The 22,780-nt window shown below is 36.1% G+C and overlaps 2 protein-coding genes and 3 long non-coding RNA genes across 11 annotated transcripts; all 5 read right to left on the bottom strand.

Annotated features, from left to right (window-relative positions):
• Nucleotides 1-271: 271 nt before the first annotated feature.
• LOC147500495 (uncharacterized) lies at nucleotides 272-1,901 on the bottom strand. Its single transcript, XR_015194685.1, has 2 exons — nucleotides 1,425-1,901; nucleotides 272-1,183 (listed from the first exon to the last, which is right to left on the bottom strand). It is a non-coding gene; the product is annotated as an uncharacterized LOC147500495 (long non-coding RNA).
• A 3,223-nt stretch (nucleotides 1,902-5,124) lies between these two features.
• LOC147500494 (uncharacterized) lies at nucleotides 5,125-9,673 on the bottom strand. Of its 2 annotated transcripts, XM_086562112.1 has the most exons (3): nucleotides 9,260-9,673; nucleotides 6,015-9,049; nucleotides 5,125-5,627 (listed from the first exon to the last, which is right to left on the bottom strand). In XM_086562112.1, the coding sequence occupies exons 2-3, from the start codon at nucleotides 8,953-8,955 to the stop codon at nucleotides 5,251-5,253; spliced, it is 3,318 nt and encodes a 1,105-aa protein (XP_086418238.1). In that variant the 5' UTR covers nucleotides 8,956-9,049; nucleotides 9,260-9,673; the 3' UTR covers nucleotides 5,125-5,250. The 2 variants fall into 2 exon arrangements, with proteins under 2 accessions (XP_086418238.1, XP_086418237.1); XM_086562111.1 differs by having other exon boundaries at nucleotides 6,015-9,673.
• Nucleotides 9,674-10,876: 1,203 nt separating this feature from the next.
• Nucleotides 10,877-17,452, bottom strand: LOC147500493 (GATA transcription factor 1-like). 6 transcript variants are annotated; one of them, XR_015196398.1, is made up of 5 exons: nucleotides 17,101-17,445; nucleotides 16,278-16,825; nucleotides 12,091-12,214; nucleotides 11,480-11,515; nucleotides 10,877-11,404 (listed from the first exon to the last, which is right to left on the bottom strand). XR_015196398.1 is itself a non-coding variant. In XM_086562109.1 (4 exons), exons 1-2 carry the CDS (start codon nucleotides 17,266-17,268, stop codon nucleotides 16,280-16,282), a joined length of 714 nt encoding a protein of 237 aa, XP_086418235.1. In that variant the 5' UTR covers nucleotides 17,269-17,445; the 3' UTR covers nucleotides 10,877-11,404; nucleotides 11,480-11,515; nucleotides 16,278-16,279. The 6 variants fall into 6 exon arrangements, 4 of the variants coding, with proteins under 4 accessions (XP_086418235.1, XP_086418234.1, XP_086418236.1 ...); XR_015196397.1 differs by having other exon boundaries at nucleotides 10,877-11,515; XM_086562109.1 differs by lacking the exon at nucleotides 12,091-12,214.
• A 1,512-nt stretch (nucleotides 17,453-18,964) lies between these two features.
• On the bottom strand, nucleotides 18,965-20,593 carry LOC147500492 (uncharacterized). Its single transcript, XR_015194683.1, has 3 exons — nucleotides 20,490-20,593; nucleotides 19,623-19,737; nucleotides 18,965-19,338 (listed from the first exon to the last, which is right to left on the bottom strand). It is a non-coding gene; the product is annotated as an uncharacterized LOC147500492 (long non-coding RNA).
• Nucleotides 20,592-22,189, bottom strand: LOC147500491 (uncharacterized). The gene is made up of 3 exons (XR_015194684.1): nucleotides 21,948-22,189; nucleotides 21,808-21,852; nucleotides 20,592-20,843 (listed from the first exon to the last, which is right to left on the bottom strand). It is a non-coding gene; the product is annotated as an uncharacterized LOC147500491 (long non-coding RNA).
• Between the last annotated feature and the right edge of the window lie 591 nt (nucleotides 22,190-22,780).

Raw genomic sequence — 22,780 nt, 5'->3', positions numbered from 1 at the left:
TCTCGCATGAATCTAGGAAAAACAAATGGAAGAGGGAAAATGAATAAGTCTCAAATCACCAACAACGGGATATGAATAAGTCTCAAATCACATGTCCTAAGCAAGACGACTAGCGTCAATCCTATATATAGCTCACATCCAAATCCACAACAAAAAATCAGCCTATTCTAAACTGGAATCTTCTAAAGTTGGAGATCGTTTAACCCCAATAGTCTAATACAATAAATAAACGGCAGAGAAAGATAAAACCAATGAACACGAAAGAAAAGAATTACAGCACCAAATCTTGAATCTTTATTAGAAGTGATATATGAACACAAACTACATCCAATGAACATGTAAGATGACACGATCCACAACTATTGATTGACAAGTAGGTTATAGCCAAATCACTTGCCATATTGCTATGATCAAAATCTTCAATGAGTTGAATTACATGACAATATGACCAGAACATACAAAAACAAACTACATCCCAAATGCAGATTTTTTACGAACTCTTCTCACTATAGAACACAGAAGGATACCTCAAAAAACCTAACAAGACAATGTACTCAAATTTTCCAAAAAATGACTACAGTTCCTGAAAAGTTGATAAAACCCATAAAAAATTACAAAGAACGGTAGAGATGAAAGATTTACATCTTGAACTGCACTGTCTTACTTCTTCACTTCTCAAGAAAAAGCCCATTAATCCATTTTCATCGGATTAATGCAAAACTTTAAGCTTTTCCGTAGAAGGAATCAACTTGTAAACTGCTTGTGCAGCTTCCCAGAGATGTCGTTATTCTCCAAATAGAGCTCCTCCAAGTTCCCTTGAGATTTCAGGAGAGCTCCAAATGCCCGCACACCCTTCTCACCCAAGGCATTTTCTGAAAGATTTAGATACCTCAAAACACAATCTTGGAGGGCTGAGGAGAATATTCCTCTAGCTTTCCTACAACAATATCTGACAGGTCTACTTCCTTCAGTTTATCTTTAAGAGATAGCAAGATGGGCTCCGCAACATGAGCTGCATCAACTTAAAAGCTTCTATTGCTAAAACATATTTTAGTGTATGAATTCTCCTCAGCTAGTGGTCTCAGAAGCTCTTCAGCTCCTCTGCTTCGATGTTAACCCGCTTTCCACAGCTGAGCTTGGGTGAGAAGTAACTTTTTCAATCATTTTGCATGATCAACACTCCCTTTCAAGAAAAAAAATATATACCAACATAAATAGCATCAGTCACTTTTTCAGTAAAGAACGCCCAATTAAAACAAATAAATTAAATAATTAAATAAAAAACAAAATCAAATAATTAAATACCTAAAACATTAGTTCTTAAAGGATGATCATTTCTCAAAAAAAGCAAAAACCCCAAGTTGTTTGATAACGAGTGATATACAATAAGAAATACCTTAATTAGCAAAACCCCTAAAAAATACCTTAATTGCTTGATAATCAGAAAGAAAATCAAGTTGGAGTAGTTGGAGTTCAGATTTGTTTTTCAACAAGTTGGAGTAGAAAAATTCGGGTTTTTTCTTTGGTGGGCTGATTTTGATGAAGAATGTATGAAAAATTGACATTTTATTGCGAATTTGGAGGAGTACAAGCTCAAATTCTTTGGTGGGCTGAGTGAAAAGGTTGGTCGGAGACGTTAAGATTTGTTAATGAGAGAAATTTGATTTGTTTGGGAGAGAAAAAAATGAAAACTACCAATCTTCCCTTATCTCATTTGCTGTGTTTTGTTTAGGCAACGGTTCGAAATAGGTTGTTCGATGGTTGTTTCGGTTATGGCTGTTCACCTAGCCAAACCGATATACGAGGGTTTGTAAGGGTTCAATTTGTCAGAATATTTGTTTCTGGAGTGGAGAAGAAGAAGACCATGAGAGATGATAAAAAATTTCGTATTTTTTGTTTTTGATTTTTGAAATTTTGAAATTTCGAGTTTTTATCAGAATTAGATCTGATCATCTCATCCTAAGATCTATGGGACCAGAAAAAGGTGTGAGATAAGAGTGTCACTATTTGGCCATACAACAATAGTCCCGATATGCACGTATAAGAGCAAGTTCAATAGGGGCTATATGGGCTACTAAAGGCAAATATAGTATCCCAACCACAAAAATGTCATTCCAATGGGACTGCTAAAAAGATCTTAAATTTGAAAAGAGTCAAAAACCCAGTCCCAAAGTTAAGACCTTCGCTTCGGGAGACGGACGACATAGTTTCTGCAGTCCGTGTGTTAAATTTCGACGGACTGCAAAAATTGTGCCATTCGTTAAAAAAAAATTCAACTTAAGTTACAAAATAATGAACGGACGGTAGAAACTATGCCGTCCGTATCATTTAGCACTTCAAAATAGAAAATGCGATTGGATTGGTTTTTTTTATTTTGGAGTGCCAAATTTGGCTGGGGAAGCTAAAAGGTCTATGTGACACCTTTTAACAGCCCAATTTAGCAGCTCTCTATTAGACTTGCTCGAAGACAAAACAGTCCCCGACATTAAAGTTTGGGCCGTGCTTTTTGTCTCTTAGTCCGGATGTAATCTTCTTCTTTTTATTTTATTTTACTTATACTTCATATTTTTTTACATTAAAGTTCGATCTTCATTTGTTATCTGAAAACATTGAATTAAAATTCAAAATATTAAAATATCATATTTTCCTACCTATCTATACACCTGAATTGATTAACACAAGTTAAATTATAATATAGATATATAGTTGGGAAAAACCAAATTATAAAGAATCTGAAGTTCTTCAGGTTGCATGACAATATATATATATATTTTTAATTAATAAGAGAAAACCATAGTTTGCCGCTTGCATCATGTCGTTTCAGAACCAACTGTTTGACATGTACAACATACAATATACGCATGGTACAAAATGCCACTAATAAGTTTTTGATATATATGCCTATGTATGATTTGGCTTGCTTGATGTCTTTCATGTTTCATGTGAATGAATTTTATTTGTGAAATTTGAGTTATTGGCTTAGTTAAATTTTGTAAGCTGCCGACACAATTACTGATATTTCACTGTATATGCTGACTTATTGCTAAAAACTCGCTGATCAATGATCGATCTAATATTCTAATGGTAGATTATCAAACACTTTTTTAGGCGAACTGAACCACCATTGCAATCATGCATGAAATTTTACTGGTCTCGAAAAAATCTGGAAGATATAGTGGAAACATTGGGCTAGTCTAAGACTCTAACTGGGTGCATTCTCATATCCACAAAACTTGTCAAAATCAGCTTCTTCACAACACCCAGAGTCCACCTAAGGTTCACTATGAGCCCGACATACGAATATACGATAAAAGCACATCGTATTGTATGCGAGAAATCATTAGTTCATTACTATTATATCAGATCATATTCATTCATTTGTTAAAAGATATGAGAGAAATGGCGATCCTAAAGTGCTCCAGAGTCCAGACATGTCTGGTCGACTCGCACTAAATTTAAAGGAATCATAGCTAGTATTTAACAGGTGAACCAATATTTTGGTGGATTGGTCTTTGTTTGAGTTTGTTCTCTGGGTCAAAAAATATTGGGCTTGCTCCCAAGTCCGAACATTCCTAAAGGTTTCGAAAAACCTGTGAAAAGTCCATTGACTCTTGGAAATTTCGAATTTAAACATACATATCCAACAATACAAGTTTTGTTATACTTTTATTAATTAGGAATAAAAAATGAGCTATCAACAATTTCGTAGCTTGGAAATTGGAATATGTGGATCATACATAAACACTTTCCTAAATTCTGTTGTTTTTTATTTCTAATATGTGCCATCTCAATCTAACAATGTTAATCAGTATCCAACAAATCTTGTGCAAGGTGCTCTGAATGAATAGATGAAGTACAACTGAACTAGTTCGGAATCTTCGGATATGGTGGCTCGTGGGGGGTCATATTCGCCTTAGCCCATACAACTGGAAAATCATACCTTTCTTGGAAATCATATTCGGAATAAATCCATATTAGAGCTTACAACTTGGGTCTAAAACTCAGATCTTTTGCATTTGACCCTTTCAATTATTTACTCCCCGTGGATACCATTGGCGGCCCCCAGCCACCTTTATTTGTGCACATGTGGGGCATACAGTGGCGGAGCAGCCATGTAGAGGCCAGGTAGGGCGTAGGCCCCCCCTGAACATGTGACAAAAAAAGAAGTCGTAGTACTTGTTTAAGCCCAGTGTTACTTTGTTTGTCAATACTAAGGCTTTTGCCTTCTCAGATGCATAGCTATTTTGCTTACCATGCCTTCTCAGTGTATTGTTCTACAATGTAAAAAAAAAACAAGTACTTGTTTAGATTCCGCACTGTACTAATCACTAGGGCCCCCTGGAGACAATTTCTGGCTCCGCCACTGGGGGCATGCCATGGTACTACGTACCCATCTGATCATTTAAAAATGATTTCTCAGTTGTCACCATATCGTCATCTTCATTATCGAAAAAACCCTATTGTCATCTTTTACTATGGAGATTGGAGACCTTGTGCTGGAAACCTGAGATGATTACCAATTCAAAGTATATCAATGCATTCTTGAATCCATGTAAGTTGAGGTTATACTCTTCATTCTTCAACACCTCTTTCATCTTGTTATATTCTTCCGCTGGCGTTAGACCGTATTATATAGGTAGCATGGTAGTAGACCGCTGCTAGGTATCCATCCTTGGATAGCTTATGAGTTATGATGCACACCATGCTTTCAGGAAGAATACATGACAATAATGAATATATATTTATCTACAGAGATTGTTAGTTACATAGATTGTAGGAACCTCCCTTCAAATAAAACAAACAGCTACAGGAATAATCTTTAAGAAGGTGATAACAAACTTAACACCAAATGAAAATGAATGCAGAATGTTCCATTGTGGTACATTCGATTATTAGTAATGTCAATAGGTAGTATCAACTGAACCAACAGGAAGAATAATAGGCAAAATGAACAGTGATAGTTGGCAACTTAGCATACAGAAACTGTAGAAGCTAAGGCTGAAAACATAATAATCATGACCGGCATGTAAACAACTCAGTTTCTGTTATAACTTTGTGGAGCATGTACAGAAAATATAGAGGTGACAATCGATCTGATATATGGGAGGTAATATGGAGTGAAAATTTTGTAAAAGTGAAAATCTATAGAATGATCTTTACATTAAGAGTTTTCCAATTGTACAAGAAGAATTAGCAGAACCGGAAAACATGGAGAAAAAGGGAAAATGGTTAATGGAATACATACATTCATCAGTTATCAGCTTTTGGAGATAGAACTTGAGTTGGTGAGGCAACTAGATTTCCCGCTTTTTCATTAGACTCAATCAACATTGACACAACTTCCCGCATTGTGGGGCGATCATATGGAGACAAACTTGTGCAGAGTAAAGCAATTTTTAAGACAATGATCATGTGATCAATAGTATGGCTATCCTCATCATTCAATCGAGAATCAAGTATCCCCAGTGTCAAAGAATTTTTCTGAATATAATATCTCACCCATGTAACCAGGTCACCTCCTTGATCTAGTGGTTGTACAGGTGTTCTTCCCGTCAGCAACTCCAGTAGAACAACCCCGTAGCTATATATGTCACATTTTTCTGTAACTTTCATGGTGTACGCATATTCTGGCCAAATAGAAGAGAAAGATCAATCTTTAGTAACAACGAAAAAATGACACTTATTCTATACATAGACAAACTGTTTCGTCTCGTGGTTCTAACTATTGGGAATCCCAAGAATATGTTCAGCATCTGAAGACAAAAAACCGTCTTTAGTGCCGGCGCCTTTTTTTTTTTTTTTTTTTGGATAAGTTAGTGACTGCCTCTACGCAACTCACATGGTACTTTGTCTGCTATGAACTCTCCTGTATAAGAACTTAAGAAATAACTTTGGAAGGAAAGCTACCATTGTAAAGAAACAGAAATCCAAGACAATTAATAAATCGTAAAAGATATTAGCATCAGCATGCAAGTTTGTAAGATATAACGACATAGGAAATTCCAGGAACTTACCAGGTGCAATATACCCATATGATCCAGCAACAGCAGACATCGATTTGGATTGAGGCAAGTCTATCACCTTTGCCAATCCAAAATCCCCAACATGCGCTTCAAAGTTATCATCAAGCAGGATGTTGTTAGATTTTATATCTCGGTGGACAATCCGAGGCTTGCAGTCATGATGCAAGTAAGAGAGTCCCTCAGCAGCCCCAAGGGCAATCACATACCGCGTTTTCCAATCCAGGCTACAAACTTCCGCATGCAGCAATTCTCCCAAGCTTCCGTTTGACATGTACTCGTAAAGAAGAAGATTGGAACCCTGGTGATAGCAGAAACCATATAGCTTGACAATATTCCTATGCCTGACCTTCCCGAGAGTGGAAATCTCAGCACGGAAGCTGTCATCGACATTGTCCCCTTCTCTATTAGAAGCAAGCTTTTTAACAGCTATTACCTGTCCAGATAGCATAACAGCCCTATACACTGTTCCACAAGCCCCCCTTCCAATAACAAAACTTTCATCAAAACAATTTGTCGCCTCAACCAGATCTTGGAATGTAAATCCTTCTTTTGGAGAAAAATAGATGTCTGGGACAGCATCAAACTGTTCTTTATCCAGCACAGGGGCAAGAATCTGGACTGGACGCCTCATGAAATAGATAATTATTACAATTAGAATGAGAGAAACTCCACCAATAGAGGCTGCAGTTATTGCAACGATTTTTCCAACAGAAGCATTCGACCCCTGCCAGGTTGGTGGATTTGACGAGGGAAATGGAGATTCATTACATGTCTTAAGAGGTTCACCACAAATCCCAGGATTTCCAATAAAGCTACTTACCTCCATGTTTTCAAACAATGGTATTGAAGGTAGAGGTCCAAATAATTCATTGAAAGAAACATTGAACCCCATCAAACTTGCCAAGTTTCCAAATGAGTCTGGAATTTCACCAGTCAAATGATTATTGTTAAGCAAAAGGAATTCCAGCAAAACAAGACTTCCAAGCTGCGATGGTACCGTTCCAGAGAGATTATTATAGCTGAGATTAAGCGCTATCTGTAAGCCTGAAAGTGAACCCAACTCCGGTGGTATAGGACCAGAAAACATGTTAGCACCCATTTGTAACTCCGTTAGACGGTAAAGATTCCCCAATGCAGCTGGTATATTCCCTGAAAATTTATTTTCTGAGAGCTTGAGCAGCTCCAACTGTGAAAGGGCTCCAAGCTCATCTGGTAAAGCATCTGAGAAGCTGTTTCGGCTGAGATCGAGTCTTTGAAGCATCTTGCAGTTAACAATTTCTGGTGGTATTCGCCCAGTTAGCGCATTAGATGAGATATTGAATGTCACTAACTTAGTCAGGAAACCGATCTCTCTTGGCAACTCAGACGTAAAATAATTTTCTGAGAGATGAAGCCTTTGCAACGTATTGCAGTTCCCAATCCCCGGAGGAATAAGGCCACTGAATTTGTTCTGATCTAGTTCGACTGTAGACAGGTTAGCAAGTTTGCATAAGTCAGAAGGAAAGCTTCCTGTAAGACTGTTACCAACTAGACGAAGCTGCACCAAAGATTGACAATTTGTTACTCCGTCAGGGATATTGCCAGTCAGCATATTCGAACCAAGGTTCAACAAAATCAGGTTAGAATGTAAGCAGAGGCGACGGGGTATTGGACCAATAAAATGATTCTCTGATAGATCAACCACCCAGAGGCGGCTAAATATTCCAAGATTTTGAGGAATGCTTCCACTCAACGAGTTGTTGAAGAGCTGCAGCATGGACAACTGGGTCAAGTATTGAAATCCAACTGGAATAGGACCTGTGAGGTTGTTGATAGAGAGGTCGAGCTTGATCAAATTCCTTAGGCTGCTAAATTCATTGGGAATTACACCAGTAAGCTGGTTCTGGAAGAGGTAGAGCAAATGCAGACCCTTTATCTTACTGATCTCTACTGGTATCTCTCCAGTCAACCAATTTTCTGAAAAATCGATTTCGGTTGCTAGAGAAAGATTCCCAATCTCCTTTGGGATGGTCCCATTCAAGCCATTCCTGTACAGGTACAATTTCTTCAAAAAACTCAGGTTCCCAAACTCCACTGGTATTTCACCAACAAGACTGTTCGCATACAAAGCCACAGTTTCAAGATATGTACAATTCCCCAGCTCCTTCGGGAGAATCCCAGACAATCCATTGTCCCAAAGTATCAATTCCGTTAAGTTCACAAGCATTCCAAGCCCATTAGGTATTCCACCAACAAGATTATTTTGGGCAAGACCTAATACTTCCAAGCTCTCACATTCACTTATGTCAGCTGGTATACTTCCAGATATCGAATTCTGTCCTGCTCGGAACGTTGTTAATCTCTTAAGTTTGCCAAGTGAACTAGGCAAAGGTCCAGTCAGATTGTTACTATACGCAACAAACTGAAGCAACGAAGAAAGATTTTCAAGCTCCTCTGGGATCGAACCAGAGACTTTGTTATTGCAGATATTAAGTACAGACAGGTTATATAGATAACACAATTCAATGGGGATTTCTCCACTGAATTGATTGTTATTCAGATAGAGAGTATCCAACAGCGAACAATTTCCAATCTCCTTTGGTATACTTCCGAAAAATCCATTGAACGACAAGTCAAGGTGTGCCAAATGTGTTAAACCTCCAATACTTGGAGATAAGCTACCAGAGAGGTTCATGGACTTCAGAACAAGAGACTGGACAACTGGATAATAATCAGGCGTGCAGCTCACACCATACCACCTACACGGTGTTTCGTCACTGGAATTCCAACTATCTAATTGGTTAAACTCATCATGTAGGTCACTCTTCAACTGAAGAAGGTATTGCCCCTCCATATTAAGGCCTTCAGAAGAACAAAGCAGTACAGCTACTACTAGTACAAATTCAATATAAACCAAGGCTGAAAATCTCCGAAGTCTAAACTTTGAAAACATTCTAACAAAACCAAAATGAAAGGAAGGCAACAAAAACTTCCAAAGCTTCAGAACCTCAGGTTAACATGCAGGGAATGAGAAGATAAAGCAACTCCTATAATCACCAAAACAAACAACAAAAACCCAAGACTTCAATCATCCTTAAATCCCATCTCAATGACTCTCTTTCGGCCCAGACCAAAAAAAACGTCCACTTCTTCCGAAAACAATCTCAACAACAATGCCAAACTTCTATTACAAAATGAACTAAAAAACTCAACAAATTATCATCAAGACCAAGCAGAAACAATGAGTTTAGACATACCTTTTAAGTCCCAAAATCCACCATCTCAAACTTCTACAAAGATGAAGACCATGGAACAAATGAATGGAACCAGTAGGGGCTCTTTTCTCCAAACAGATCCAGAGACAATAAGATTTTCAATGCAGTGGAAAGATTTGTGGACGGGGAAAGATAACTTCAAGATAGACAAACTCATTCAAGGAATCTAATGATGTATACTTTTACTACAAACTCATGTGCATTGAATACATTGAATACATAACTTTTCTATCACTAAAAGTTAGAAAATCTTCTTAAGTCTATATCATCCAAACACAAAAACCCATGTCAACCTTTTTGTCCTAGACATGCAGTAAAATCTATATGTAAATATTAAGGATGGAAGTATTAGCTCAACTTCTGAAGCTATCATGGCCGACAAGGCATGCTTTCAACTTCCTATTTTAGTTTACTTATGGTACTGCTGATACAGTGGTTTAGAATGTAGCACAGTTATTTTAGTGCACACCAACATTTATATGTCAAGTGGTAATGTATTTAGGGACCACATATATATATATGGTAAAAGTTTTGCAATGGAGCAATGATGTTGAACTGGAAAGAAATGGCTTTGCCAGTTTTTTCTCACTTTTCAATTCAACAAGTTGGGTATTAAAGCATTATTAATTAGGTATGTAGATAGACTAACGTACAATAACTTTGATAAGTGAATGATTATTAATTAACAAGAAAATTATCACCATCGCCCTTATATTATCTTAGTTGTTTGTGGAAATAATAGTATTTAAATAGAGTATTATACGTGCACAATTTTTATTTTTACTTTTGTACGATCCACTTAGTTTAAATTTAAAATATGAAAATGACAATATGATATATACTTATCTAGACTTTTGGAAGTTTTATGAAGTTTGGAGGATCGAATTATACAATTGTTCAAAGTCTTTGACTATTTTTGAAAAATTTTATAATTTCAAAAATTGATTGATTTCGCAAGTATGATCTCCAAGGTGAGGATATCAATCCAAACAAATATCCAGCCATTGGCCCATTTGTTCATTGGCGCATAGCTACTGTCATGTTACGAGAAAGGAAATGTGGATAATATATTTTCCATGGTTTGTATAATAAGCGTACAGATGTATTTGTAATCATATTGATGATAAGTTTACTTATTCTTGAACCGACTATTGTTTGATCATATAAATTTCTAATTTCTAACTTCGTGGTAGATACTTTTTTCTTGGTATATTTGTGGTATATACTTTTTTCAATAACTCTTTTTTTTTTTCGATAACCTACACTTTTAAATTACAAAGAAATGGAAAATAGTCTTCTTTTTTTTTTTGCTAACTAGGTGTCCGGGAAAGAAATGGAAATAGTCTTCTTTTTTTTTTTGCTAACTAGGTGTCCGGGCCAGCTTATCCGCACCACTAATTCTACTGTTACTGCCTTGTCAGTGATTTTTGGAGAATCGAACTAGTGGCTATTGGAGAGCAAACCCAAAGCCGGACCAGTTGTACTACTATTCCAAAGTTGACACAAATACAATTTCGTATTGGGCTGGAAGAAGGCGAATAAAGGGGAACACTAAACTCTAGAGTGGTATTTTGACTATTTTCATCTTCAAAACAAACGTTCAAAATATTTCTCCCTGAGTCCCTGCATCATATATTAAAGATGGAATTTGTCTAATAATTTTGTCACAATAATCTGAACTCCTTTTCATCAAACTCATACATTTGGTCTCCATGCAAATGTTAAGAGTGAGTGCGCTCACATGTGAAACAAAGATTACAGGAGCCTAGAAGCTAGATGATTCACTGGCATTGTTGAATTAAATTACACCCTTGTTAGTGCGCTTCAAAAAGGTAGAGAAAGAGAACATGGATTAGTAAATGCCATGCCAGCAAGCCCAAAGTAAAGCTAAAACAGAACGTGCTTGCTGTGATAAAACGCAACACTCGTTATTATCTTTTTGGGCCAAATATTTCTTCCAGTTTTCTAAATTTAAATTCATTTCTGTGGTAGGTGTGAGGAAACATGACATCAGCGGTACTTGTTCCCCTTGTTAGCTGCAACATGTAATGACAGTATGACACATTGCACTTTGCCACTTTGTTATGCACTTGAGCTCGCCTTTGCAGCACTTGAACATCTGCCTCTCTGGAAAGCCAAGCTTTGGTAAAAAAGCTAAAGTGATCATAAGGATTTTCGAGGAGCTACTAATCACAAACCTACCTAGTTCAGAATTCGTACTTAGGGCGTTAGGGAAACCTGACAAAATAACATAGGAAGTTAGGAACCTCTGAATCAATGATAGTTATCTCATACAGCAAGAGACATAATTTCATGGCCCATGCGTTAACGCATTCTCACATTATAAACTTTATATAGGTGCAATTGCACAATTCTTACAAGATGTACTTACACGTCCTCAATGATGTATGTAAGAACACCTTATTTTTTAACTTTTCTTTCACTGTTTAATTACTGGTAAAGATACACAGTATATCCAAATTGGAGGTTTATCATCAACTAACTAATGATTACAATCAACAATAGACCAAAGTCAAGGGAAGATGCAACAAATAAATGAAGAAATGATGAAAGTATAATATAGCATTAGTTGAATCCGCGGTACAGATGTCATGTTAACACCAAACATCAAGAGCATTTTGGTTTTAATATTCGTCCATCCAGGGTATGCAGCTATTGCTTCCACGGCGATAGCGCAGATACAGACAAACTAACGACTAAATAAACACATTCGTTTGTTTGTTAATTCAGACTGAATAAGAAAAATGAGTAAATAAATCCTCGAAAAGAACAAAAAAAAAACTTCTACTTACTCTTGAGGAACACTTAAAGCGATGATTGTTTAAGGAGTCTTCAATTGGTTCAATACTTTATCATCCTGATTTTCAAATATATAATAATTTCTTGAAAATTGTACTAGTTAGTTGGAGTCACCACCTGCACTGCAAAGCCATTGTTTAATGGTGTATCTAGGTTGTATCAGTTGACCAAAAATAACAGAAAATTGCGGAGTCTTGAATCTTGATTGGTTCTATACTTATTCTATATCTATACTATAATAAGAAAAAAGAAATATTACTTTGTCATAGAAAATAAGATAGTATTATACTATTATAGGTAAGGTGGTTCAATTGGATGAACTAACCATAAATAGAAAAGTATCTGCAAGAAATTGACCAAGTTAATGCATATAGAGTCCAACTTAGCTCAACACCCTTTGCTTGAGGTGTTGTTAACCTCAAAGTTGTGATACGAAAACCTTACAGTAAGTGGCACAAGTGTGGGCAGTACGCCAATACCACAAGACCAAGTCTAACATTTGGACAAGACGAGGAAAATAGCCAAAATGGCAAAACACGGTACAAGAAGAGCAAAATACTGAAAATAGTGTAAAGATCTCATTTATAACTGTTTGAACTTGCAGTAAATACATATATCGGTAGAGTTTAATTCTGTGATGCAGTACACATGCAGTACACGGCTTAGTGGCCATAGGTACTCAAGAAAATCCTTCAACTTGTTATTGCAATAATAAAAAACAACTCACATACAACAATCAACTAATCAAGTGAGCTAATATTCTTGGCCAGAGCTTTCTATTAGTGAAATAATCAAACTACTATGAGTCTATGACCCAGACACGGAGAGCTCAGAACATAATCACAAAATCAAGTTCAAATGCATATTCCAGCAAAATAAAAGTTCATATGCATATGATAAATTGCTTAGCATAGAAAAAGTAAATCAAAGTGCCCAAACATTGGGAACTTTTTTAGGTTTATACTCTTCCACTATATAGGGGCCGGCACACTTGGTTTGCAGAGTCGCACTGCTTAAAACCAAGCTGCTGAATTCTAGTCCTAACTCGACCTAAGTAGCTTCAGGTTGAGTCTAATCACCTAGAACTGAGAAAAACTTCCATCAATAGAACGACAAATCAATTAAATGCAGAAAACTAGGTCCAGCATAGCAGAATAAAGTCCCTCTGCCTCACACGATATCCACTTCCAAAATAATGGGTGTCACTAGACCATAACATTTGCACAGTTCATCAGAGTCTCATGAGCTTTTCTTTCCAAACCTAGTGTTTGGCGATAATACCCTCAATTTGTCTACTGGTGACTTCTAATTTCATTATTACAAACACCTTTTCCACCCAGTGGATAGTGTGAATATTAATTCCAGGACCTTGGATATGGTCCCCCACTGCCAGCCAATATACCCACCCGGGAGGTAGAGTTAAAAAAAGCTTTGAGTGACATGTAAAAACTTCACCTTCTTTAACTCACATCTCAACACTGTACCAGCATAACTTTTTTACACTGAAATAAAATAGAGTAAATTTTGCATCATCTGGCAGTTGGAAGAACTGAAAAACACAAGTATCCTTCCAAGGCTAGTCTTACTAATTGTCTTTCATTTCAACAAAAGTCTTGATGCGTCAGTGGTTTCAACAAGAAGCTAAAAGTAATTCCTACATATGATGAAAAAAAAAACGTAATTACTACATTTTAGTAGGACTTATCGATCAGCATACCCTTTCCCCTGTTCAGTACTCTTTTACTCGGCTAGTACTGTCCCAATACAATGGTGAATACCCCTAAAGCTGGATGGAACCAATCAAATAGGTCTCTTCCCTCTTGCTGAGAACCTTGCAAGAGGCCCAACAGAAGGTGGATATAGAAGAGGTCAGCAAAAGATGAAAAAAATAAGAAGTCAACATGAAAGTGAATCTGAGAGAAACTCTGATGTTTGTTTGATTGAGTTCAGAAGCCTCCTGAGTGTGCAGACTAAGATGTTCTTTCAGAAAACACTTTTATGTAATACTGACGTCTCACAAGTATGTTCTCCTATAGAACAATGTTAGTCTCATTGTTCCACTAAACAGTCCTGTTTCTAGAGTAATACTATTTCTCTGGAAATGCCAAGTTGAGCGATACCCCTAGATCCTCCACCTTCAAGGTCACTTTTTTCAGCAGCAAGAAAAAACAGAAGAAAATCTGAAATTTATCTACTAGAAACATAAAAATTGTCCTTGGTCGTAGACAATGAAACTAACTACATGTCTCCGAATCCTAAGCAACTACTCAGCTCAGCAAAGATTTATCAACCTCTTCTGGTTTGATTATAGAAATGAGTGAACCCAGGTATCTTCCTTTCTTTATATTCATGCAATCCTTAAAAAGATGATCCTCAACGTAGGTTCCCCTGGTACATTTACGTTTTGAGGGACTGGATGTGGCTATTGCCTGGTATATATCTCACCAGGAAACAATGCAATTGATGCCAAATCTAATAAAAAAATTCTAGGTTTGAAATGGCAGCAAAGCTTTTATTAATTGGCATATTCTTTGCCATAGATTTTCATGGACTGCCTACCAAGAAACGTAATAAAGCCACACTCAGCCAATCCAAATTTTGGCTATATTTAATTACATTCTCATCAAAAATAACAGCACACTCATCTGCACCTATTTTTAGGGTATCCTGCATTATTCTGTAATTGCAAAGACTTCCGCACTTAAAAAGTTTCAGGAAAACCAATTGCATTCTATATGATCAATTGCAACCAAAGTATGTAGTAATATATGTTTCGTCAAATATTATCAATCACCCAGTCAAATCAATGTACCCTACTGTAGACCATTATCCCTTCCATCTGGGCCATAGTAACAATTTTTTAAGGCTAGCATCGAACTCACATGAGGTCAAAATGTTAAACTTAAGATCATGCAACTGAATGCAAAGGGCGCAAAATGATTCCTTTTGAAGATTGGATGAAAGAGCTCCTCTCTACACAAAGGAATCAATATCTCTTCACGTACTGATACATTGTCTCACTTGACAGGAACATGCGTTAAAAAATCCCTACAAACCAATGAGCAAGGACCACTTCATTCAAACCCCAAAGTTGCCTTCATTAAATCTGACTTCAAGGTTAGGCTTCCACCTCATTGACACCAAAAAAAATCATCATAACTTCCAAGATGAAGCGGACTTCCCACAAGCTAAAGTCTTAAGGAAAAAGAAACCCACAATATCTCCATCCTTAGTTTGGATCAGAGTGCCAGGGTAAATTCATTTTTTGCAGATGTGACATATCGCCCAAAATATATGTAACCAATTGTCTTTCCAGTATATCTCCGGCCACACGAGTCAGCGAAAAGATAAAGTCTGAACCCTGACAAAGTGGTGACCCCACGCTCAGAGAGATTTCCTCAAGAAAGTAAGTTTAAGATCTATCTTACAAACCTTTTTAGACACGTTAGGACTTATTTTTATTTGGAAGGGAGTAGAGGTTCAACAAATTGTATGTCATGAATGCTTGAAGAATCGAACTGCGGGTGCAAATGCCTAAAGTCCAAAAAAATTCACAAGTGGTCTAAGGAGTGCCAACTAGTTGAATGTCTTAGTCCATGTAACTCCTCTTTTTCCTAACTTTTCTGTGCTTTCCTAAACATGCTCACCATTCATCAACAATAAAGATACTCGTCTTCTAACATCATTCTTCTTCTAAATCAATTAGGAAAAATGAAATTTTCAACAGTGCTTTCAAATCAAACAAGATGACTGACAACACAAACCAAATGTTATTAAATTATTACCAAACAGGATGACCAATGGTTCAAATATTATTTATACCAAGTTCTGATTATATTGTTCTTTAGTACCTCACTATGATGTCTTTCTCAATTTCATATTTAGGAAGTGCAAAAACAAAACAGAACATGAAAAATCATATAACAGTTTTGCACATATATTTCAAACTGAGCCAAGTCTAGAGCTCATATAATTGTAAACGTATGTATCTTCAATCTTTAATTACTACCTAAACCAGCATTTTAAAATGACAAAAATTAAATATGGAAGAAAAAAAAATGTAACAACAAAATCTTTCTTTTCAAAAAGCGCTAAAATCCATTAGAAAGATGATAACTAAAAAACATCAATCCAATACAAAAATTCTACATTCCAAATAACACATTTCTACCCTACCTACCTCTAAATGAACTCTGAAGACGGCAAGAACATCACATCTTTCTGCTTCTGTTTTCTCATATCCAATACTTTCCTATGAGAGTTTGAATGCAGGTCACCAGAGAAAGTCGGGCTACTCGCTGGCCGATACTCTGGCAATAGACGGCCAGACTTGTACCTCACGCCACATGCATTACAAAGTGTCTTCGGGCCAAGCGGCCCCGCTCTCCATTGCGGAGTCTTTTCCGATTGGCAATGCAGACACCGCCTGCCACTCGAATTGGCCATTCCCGCCATTCTTGTCACTCCTACACTCTTCTTCTTAGGTTCATATTGATACCACCATTGTCGACCTGCAAAGTCCGAAAACGAACTCCGTCTTCGTCTTCTTCGTTTGCTTCTTGCTTGCACCGGAATACGAATTATACTGTCACTATTCCCAAGAACCGATATAGGACTCTGGTTCTTTGGGACATTGTTGTTAGGTTTCATAGGAAGAATATCAAACATTTCTATCTGCGGAAATGCGTCTTGGTTCGATAACCATTCAAGTTCTTCTTCAACTAACAACTGCATTAAAAAAACAAAAGTAACATATCAAATACTCACTCAAGCATTATCACTGAGTTAACTCACAATGGGGCATCACATTTTCACGTAAAACATATAAAAATGCAATCTTTTTCTAAGTTAAGCTACACATAGTCTCAAAATAAACGATTTCACTGAGTTATCAAACAATAATGTAAACAAAATGAGTAAACTCAACCGAGTCTAGAGTCAACAAGGTGTTTGCAAAAATGTGTGAGTGTTAAAATGAGAAAGGAAGTGAGTATACTACTTACATGTTGGGGGACCGATTCAGAATGAGTTAACTCAGTGTTGTGGTGGTTGTTGTTGTTATTTACACCCAAAGGGTGGTTGTTTTTGTTGTGTTTATCGTCATCATCTTCTTCACCAATATCTGAAGAGAAGTCAAGAAGGTTGTCAATGGAAAGCGCCGCAGTCTCCATGAAAGAATGAATGAACAACAACAACCAAACAGAGCGTATACAAATATAAGGCTAGGGCTTTTCAGACTATATATTATTATTATTATTATTATTATTATTTAAGACACCGAAAATGGAAGAGAGAGAGAGAGAGGAAGGGCCTCTTTTTTTGGTGCTGTTTGGTTTATATTTACCAAAAAAAAATGATGATTTCAAGTTGGGTGACATTTTACTTATCCAGTTTCTTGGGCTTGTCAAATATTGACATGTGTCAGTGTCTTCATTTTCCTTTTTTTTGTGATTTAAAAAAAAAACACAAAATAGAAAACGTACCAAACAAACAATATCGATGTACAAATAAAATTCAATGCAATATTGCTCTATTTTTCTAAACACTAGCCAATTAGTCCGCCTGCGGCCGGACCTGCTACATTGATAGTTCACCTTATCAATTGCAAAGAGAAAGTATCATAAAGCATAGAAAAAACACCGTCCAAAAGTAAATATTTTGTATCTGTGGAGTTTTATTTTGTAAAATCCAACCGCCCTAGAATGACTCTAATTCAAGTGAGTGATTATAACATACAATACTCTAGTTGAATTCTTTTTCAGTTCATCACTCATTTTATACAAACTTTCAATGTAACTCAGATTTGGAGGTTTAATATAAGCTTTCATATGGCATTTGAATGTTTGTCGATCACTTAGTTCATCTAAAGCTATTCAATAATCCTACTATTATCGCTTTATCATCTATTGTCTTACAAAGAAGTCTTTACTTTTATCTGAAGCTATCTCCCAAAACACAGTATAATCCATATTGTAGCAAGCTGATTTAGACTACATATAATTTCAAAAGAATTAGCTTATTTAATTTAGAGACATAATGTACTGATACAAAGGGTATGTAATTTAATCATACACTTCTTATGCAACTCTATAAAAAAAAAATTATATGTGTGGTTGGAAAACACACCTGGCCCTCTGGGCTCTTCTTCATCCTCTGAAGAAAATAGTCTTCCAGTAGTTTCCCCCAATAGTGCCCAACCTGCTAGCCCTCTTGTAATAACCAAACCTGACCAGAAGAGATGAATGCTTTAAATTTTAGTAAATGCCTACTTCATCACTTAACTTCCTAGAGTATGGAATTTAAAGGCTAGTGAATATTTTTTTGTATAATATAAGTTACAAATGTTGATTAAGGGAATTGGATTTTGAGATTACATCACACATTTGATTGAAGCGTTGGTTAATTCATTTGGAAAGAGTGAACATACTCCTAATTCATATAGTTGTGTAACTTTTTTTTTACTGAAATTTGATAAATATAGTTCCCAGTAGCATATCAAACACATGAACTTCGGTTTATTAGCAACTTTGAAGGTTGGCCAACACTAACCAACAAGACTACGCTTTGACATATTTAGATATCAAATCTGCACGCATGAAATATGACCAATTAGCCAAAACATTCTCACATTAAAACCGACACAAATATCAAAACATAATGAGTGGCCATTAACTAAGAAAGAAGGGGGATCGCGACCAACTAATATCCTTATTTTCACTATACTTGGTACAAAAATTCAAATCTTATGAGCATTCAAGTCATTTTTTGCACATTATACATAGAGATTTCTGATCCCCTCTTGTCGAAAGTCTTCATGCTCATTATCTAAATGATCATTCCGACTGCATTACCATAGCAAAATTCGGGCTCATTATCTAAAAGATCATTTTGACCATACCATAGCCGCTGCCACTTGCACCACCACTAAAAAAATTATCACTGCTACCTCAAGCAGCGGCACCATACTCCCCACCGCTTCCACCATAACCACCAGCAGTAGCACCTCCATCAAAATTGGTTCCACTACCATAGACACCACCTCCACCACCACCATAACCAAGCTTGGACAGATGGGTTTCATGTTAAGTCATAGAATTTACTCACTTTTAACATGTAATTAACTTTCAAATTGATCTTGAATGTCTCATGTTGACCTGAGCTCGTACTTGCACTTTTGTAGTGGTTAAGTACTCTTCAGTAGAATACGGCTTCTTCGTAAGTGATAGCATCTCAATACATTGCTAAATAAGATTTAATAGAAAATTAAAAGACACAGGTTAGAGGCAGAAAACACATTAACCACATTAGCAAAAACCTTAATAAGCACCATAATGTTCTGTTTAAATTATAAATATTCCAAAGTACATACCAAAGTCACATCTACAGAGCCAGATAGCCAATCTAGGCTTTGGCATAATAATTTAAAAAGTGTGTGCAAATGCAAATCAAATGTAGGCTTCAGTCTGCCTATTTATAAGATTAATCATAAACTGGATTGTTTATGGTATTAGCTAGAAGAACTTACAATGGTCCATTTGATCTTAGAGTTAGAAAGTGAAAGCAATCATATTGCGAGGAGTATGTAGACACGTATTGAGCCTTCATCTTTCTTCCAATGATCAGTGTAATGCAATTTTTTGCTGCAAAAGCAAAAAAATAAAAATGATGAGCAAAGACACCAAAAAAATATAGATGAGTTCTAGTGTTCAAACCCTTTTATCCTTCTTTAAATTGGGGAAGAAAGCGGAAGTATTTGGCAAGAAATTGGATTTATCAAAAGCGGTGTTACTAAAAAATGAGAAAAGGACAGTAAAAAAAAATACACTACTGGAAACGGCATCCACTTCCAATCATAAAAATTTTGATATCAATTTTAGAGCACTTACTTGCAATGAAAAATATAAATTAACATGACAAACCACAAACTCATTAACAACTACTAATGGGAAGACTTTAAAAGAGGATTAACTACTACGCACAACAACACTAAAAGGTTAGTTGCACGAAGCTTTCTGACTCGGATTCCTATATACAATGTAGCACCTGATTTTTTTACACAATTGCGTTTTGTTGCCCTTGGTATTTTTTTAAACAATAATTGTTTTTCAAAATAGATGTGTAAATAATTTGCAAGCAATGACATATTGGTGTAATTTTGCTTGATTATTCCTTATGGTCAAAAGTAAAAAAAAAGTTAAGACTACATAGTACATATATAATTAATGGAGTTGATTGCAAATTAATCGCAGATTGCAAAATCATAAAAAAATAAACATTCGAAAAATCCCAGCATCACCAACACAAAGCACTCATTTATATACATATGTTAAGTCATGCATATCATATACTTAAACTGAAAAAGGTGAGCCAACACAAAGCCTATGAAGCTTACCAACTGATGGTCTTTCCTCCTGTGAAAATTTCTCCAGAGCCTCTCGATCTTTGATTGTTGCCAAAGTAGATACTTTGAGCTGGTACCATTGTTTATCGAAAACCCGCAAAGTGATTCAAGGTTTGACGATACGTTTTATAGTGCTGCAACAACAACTATTTCTACAATAATAATTTGTTAGGAAGCAATTTATCAACCTTGAATTCTTGCTTCACTTTCAATGAAACATGATGATTGCCAAGTACAATACACGTTCAGTGAGCAAGACAACTGGTTCCTCTCGCTCACTGCAAGCTTCCTCTCAAGCTTTGCATCAGACACATTTCTTCTCCATTTCTTGGAAAATGTGAGTAGCTACCATATATGAGAGAGTTTGAAACCAAAAAATCGTGAATAAATAGAGGAAAAGGATAAAAGAATAGGAAATTAATAATGATAAGCCATAAACCAAATAATCCGGGATAAATAGATAAATCAGTAAAAATATGAAGTATAGGGGAAATAAGGATATTAAAAACCACACAATCAAATAAATATATACAGTAGGCTCTCAAACAGGCGTACTTATATGGACCAAGAGAAAAAAGTGGAAAGTTATCATGTAATCCAAGTCATGAGTTTGGTCAAACAGAAAAACTCTAATAAAGCCAACGAAGGAAACTCACTCTCTCTCTCTAAGAACCAATAGGTTTGCATCAGAATTGAGGATATATATATTCAAGTAAATAAGTTAATGAGTGTAGGGAATATAATATATATAAATCTATGTATAAATAAAGTAAGAGAAAAAAAAGCATCAGAGACAAAAAAAAAACCCGGAAATCAATGTAAATGTGAGAGCGTTTAGAGAAGAACAAATGGTGATGGTACCATAGTAATGAAGTTATCAAAAAGAAATAGCACGCCTCATCTACGTGAAATCAAGGATGATACCTTAAGGCTGCTGGATTCTTTGGATGAGAAAGACTATGCGATATATGCTGTCGTGTAGATGCTATTGAGGATGATTAAAGTCGAGCGGGTGTATAACAAACTCGTAGAATTCAACTGAAACCAAAAGGGCGTAGATTTAAAGCTAAAGATAATCACCTAAAGACAAAGATTTACATTGTGTACATATTTAAAGCTAATTATTGAGCCCGCATTAACCAAATTTTGAGAACATCGCGGAAACACCACAAACCCGTTTGTTATACTCACTGAAATAAAAATTAAGAGAACACCTAATTAACCATAGAAGTATTACTTATATTGACGTTGAAAAAAAAACAAAAAATAGTTGAGCGATTGAAGAAAAACTATTGCAAGAAAAGCATACCTTGCAATAGAGCGATTGAAGAAGGAGAAAAGTGGCAGTAAGTCACTGCATCCGATATTGGTGCAAGAGATTGAGCAAACGTTAGGAATTCCATCACGTAAAAAAATAGAATCTCTAACACTCAAATCAAATGTTCCTACCTTGCATCTTCCTGGAAGCAATCTCCAGTATAGTCGTCTCAGATCTTCCCTTAACGCAAGAGATATTCAAGCTGATGATTTCAGCTTGTTGGCGGAATTTGAAGCACAACAACAACATCAACATCAGCCGCTCCTCAATGAATTATCATGTTTCTCTCAACCACGGCTAATTCCTACATCTGCCAACCGCCCCATTCATACAAAATCTCTAGCACCATCAAATTTGTAAGACCTCTTCAATCAAGTGAGATGTCCTCATCTCCCCGGTATTCTAATCGGGCTATGTCATCTAGCATGTTTTCAGCCATTACACAAATCACCGTCATCCCCTCAATCAATTCCAGCAAAGAATAGAGCATGCTTTCTCCGATAAACACAAATGTATTCTCCACCAAAAATGTTGATCACTCTCTTTAAGGCTCCGGTCATCTTGTAATACATTCTTGCGAGCCATAAATTAATCGAACTTCATTAGGGATTTGTTGATATATCATTGTAGTATTGCAGGATGGATTCAAGTCAAGTATAATAGGAAAAACAAAACCCCCACAAAAATATCCCACATCCTTAAAAATAAGGAAGTCAAATGAGCAAATGATACTATACTTTAATCTTTTCATGTAACAATAAGGAAGTCCTCATTTTCTTTCTCAGCCATATTTGTACTTAATATAGAATTGAGCATTTGGTGAGAACCTTACCTCGACAGTCGACACGCTGCCAAATACTATACATTCCATGCAAGGACATCTGTTGGATTTCATCTAATTTTCTACAAAAAACTATAACAATACGGCTACATGCAGATAGAATGGATACATCAGTTAATTGAT

This window comes from Coptis chinensis, chromosome 5 (assembly GCF_015680905.1).
Source record: "Coptis chinensis isolate HL-2020 chromosome 5, ASM1568090v1, whole genome shotgun sequence".
In the NCBI taxonomy this organism is placed as follows: Eukaryota; Viridiplantae; Streptophyta; class Magnoliopsida; order Ranunculales; family Ranunculaceae; genus Coptis; species Coptis chinensis.
The sequence above is the reverse complement of the archived record's forward strand: the minus strand, read 5'-3'. Positions and strand labels throughout refer to the sequence as shown.

What these genes read in the sequence shown, in the direction of transcription:
- LOC147500494 (XM_086562111.1), bottom strand. Translation starts at nt 8,955, where the DNA reads ATGTTTTCAAAGTTTAGACTTCGGAGATTTTCAGCCTTGGTTTATATT. An exon ending in ATATGGGTATATTGCACCTG is followed by an intron (nt 5,628 to 6,014) that starts GTAAGTTCCTGG and finishes CTATTTGGCCAG; the next exon opens with AATATGCGTACACCATGAAA.
- LOC147500493 (XM_086562107.1), bottom strand. Translation starts at nt 17,268, where the DNA reads ATGGAGACTGCGGCGCTTTCCATTGACAACCTTCTTGACTTCTCTTCA. An exon ending in CTGAATCGGTCCCCCAACAT is followed by an intron (nt 16,826 to 17,100) that starts GTAAGTAGTATA and finishes TTTTTAATGCAG; the next exon opens with TTGTTAGTTGAAGAAGAACT.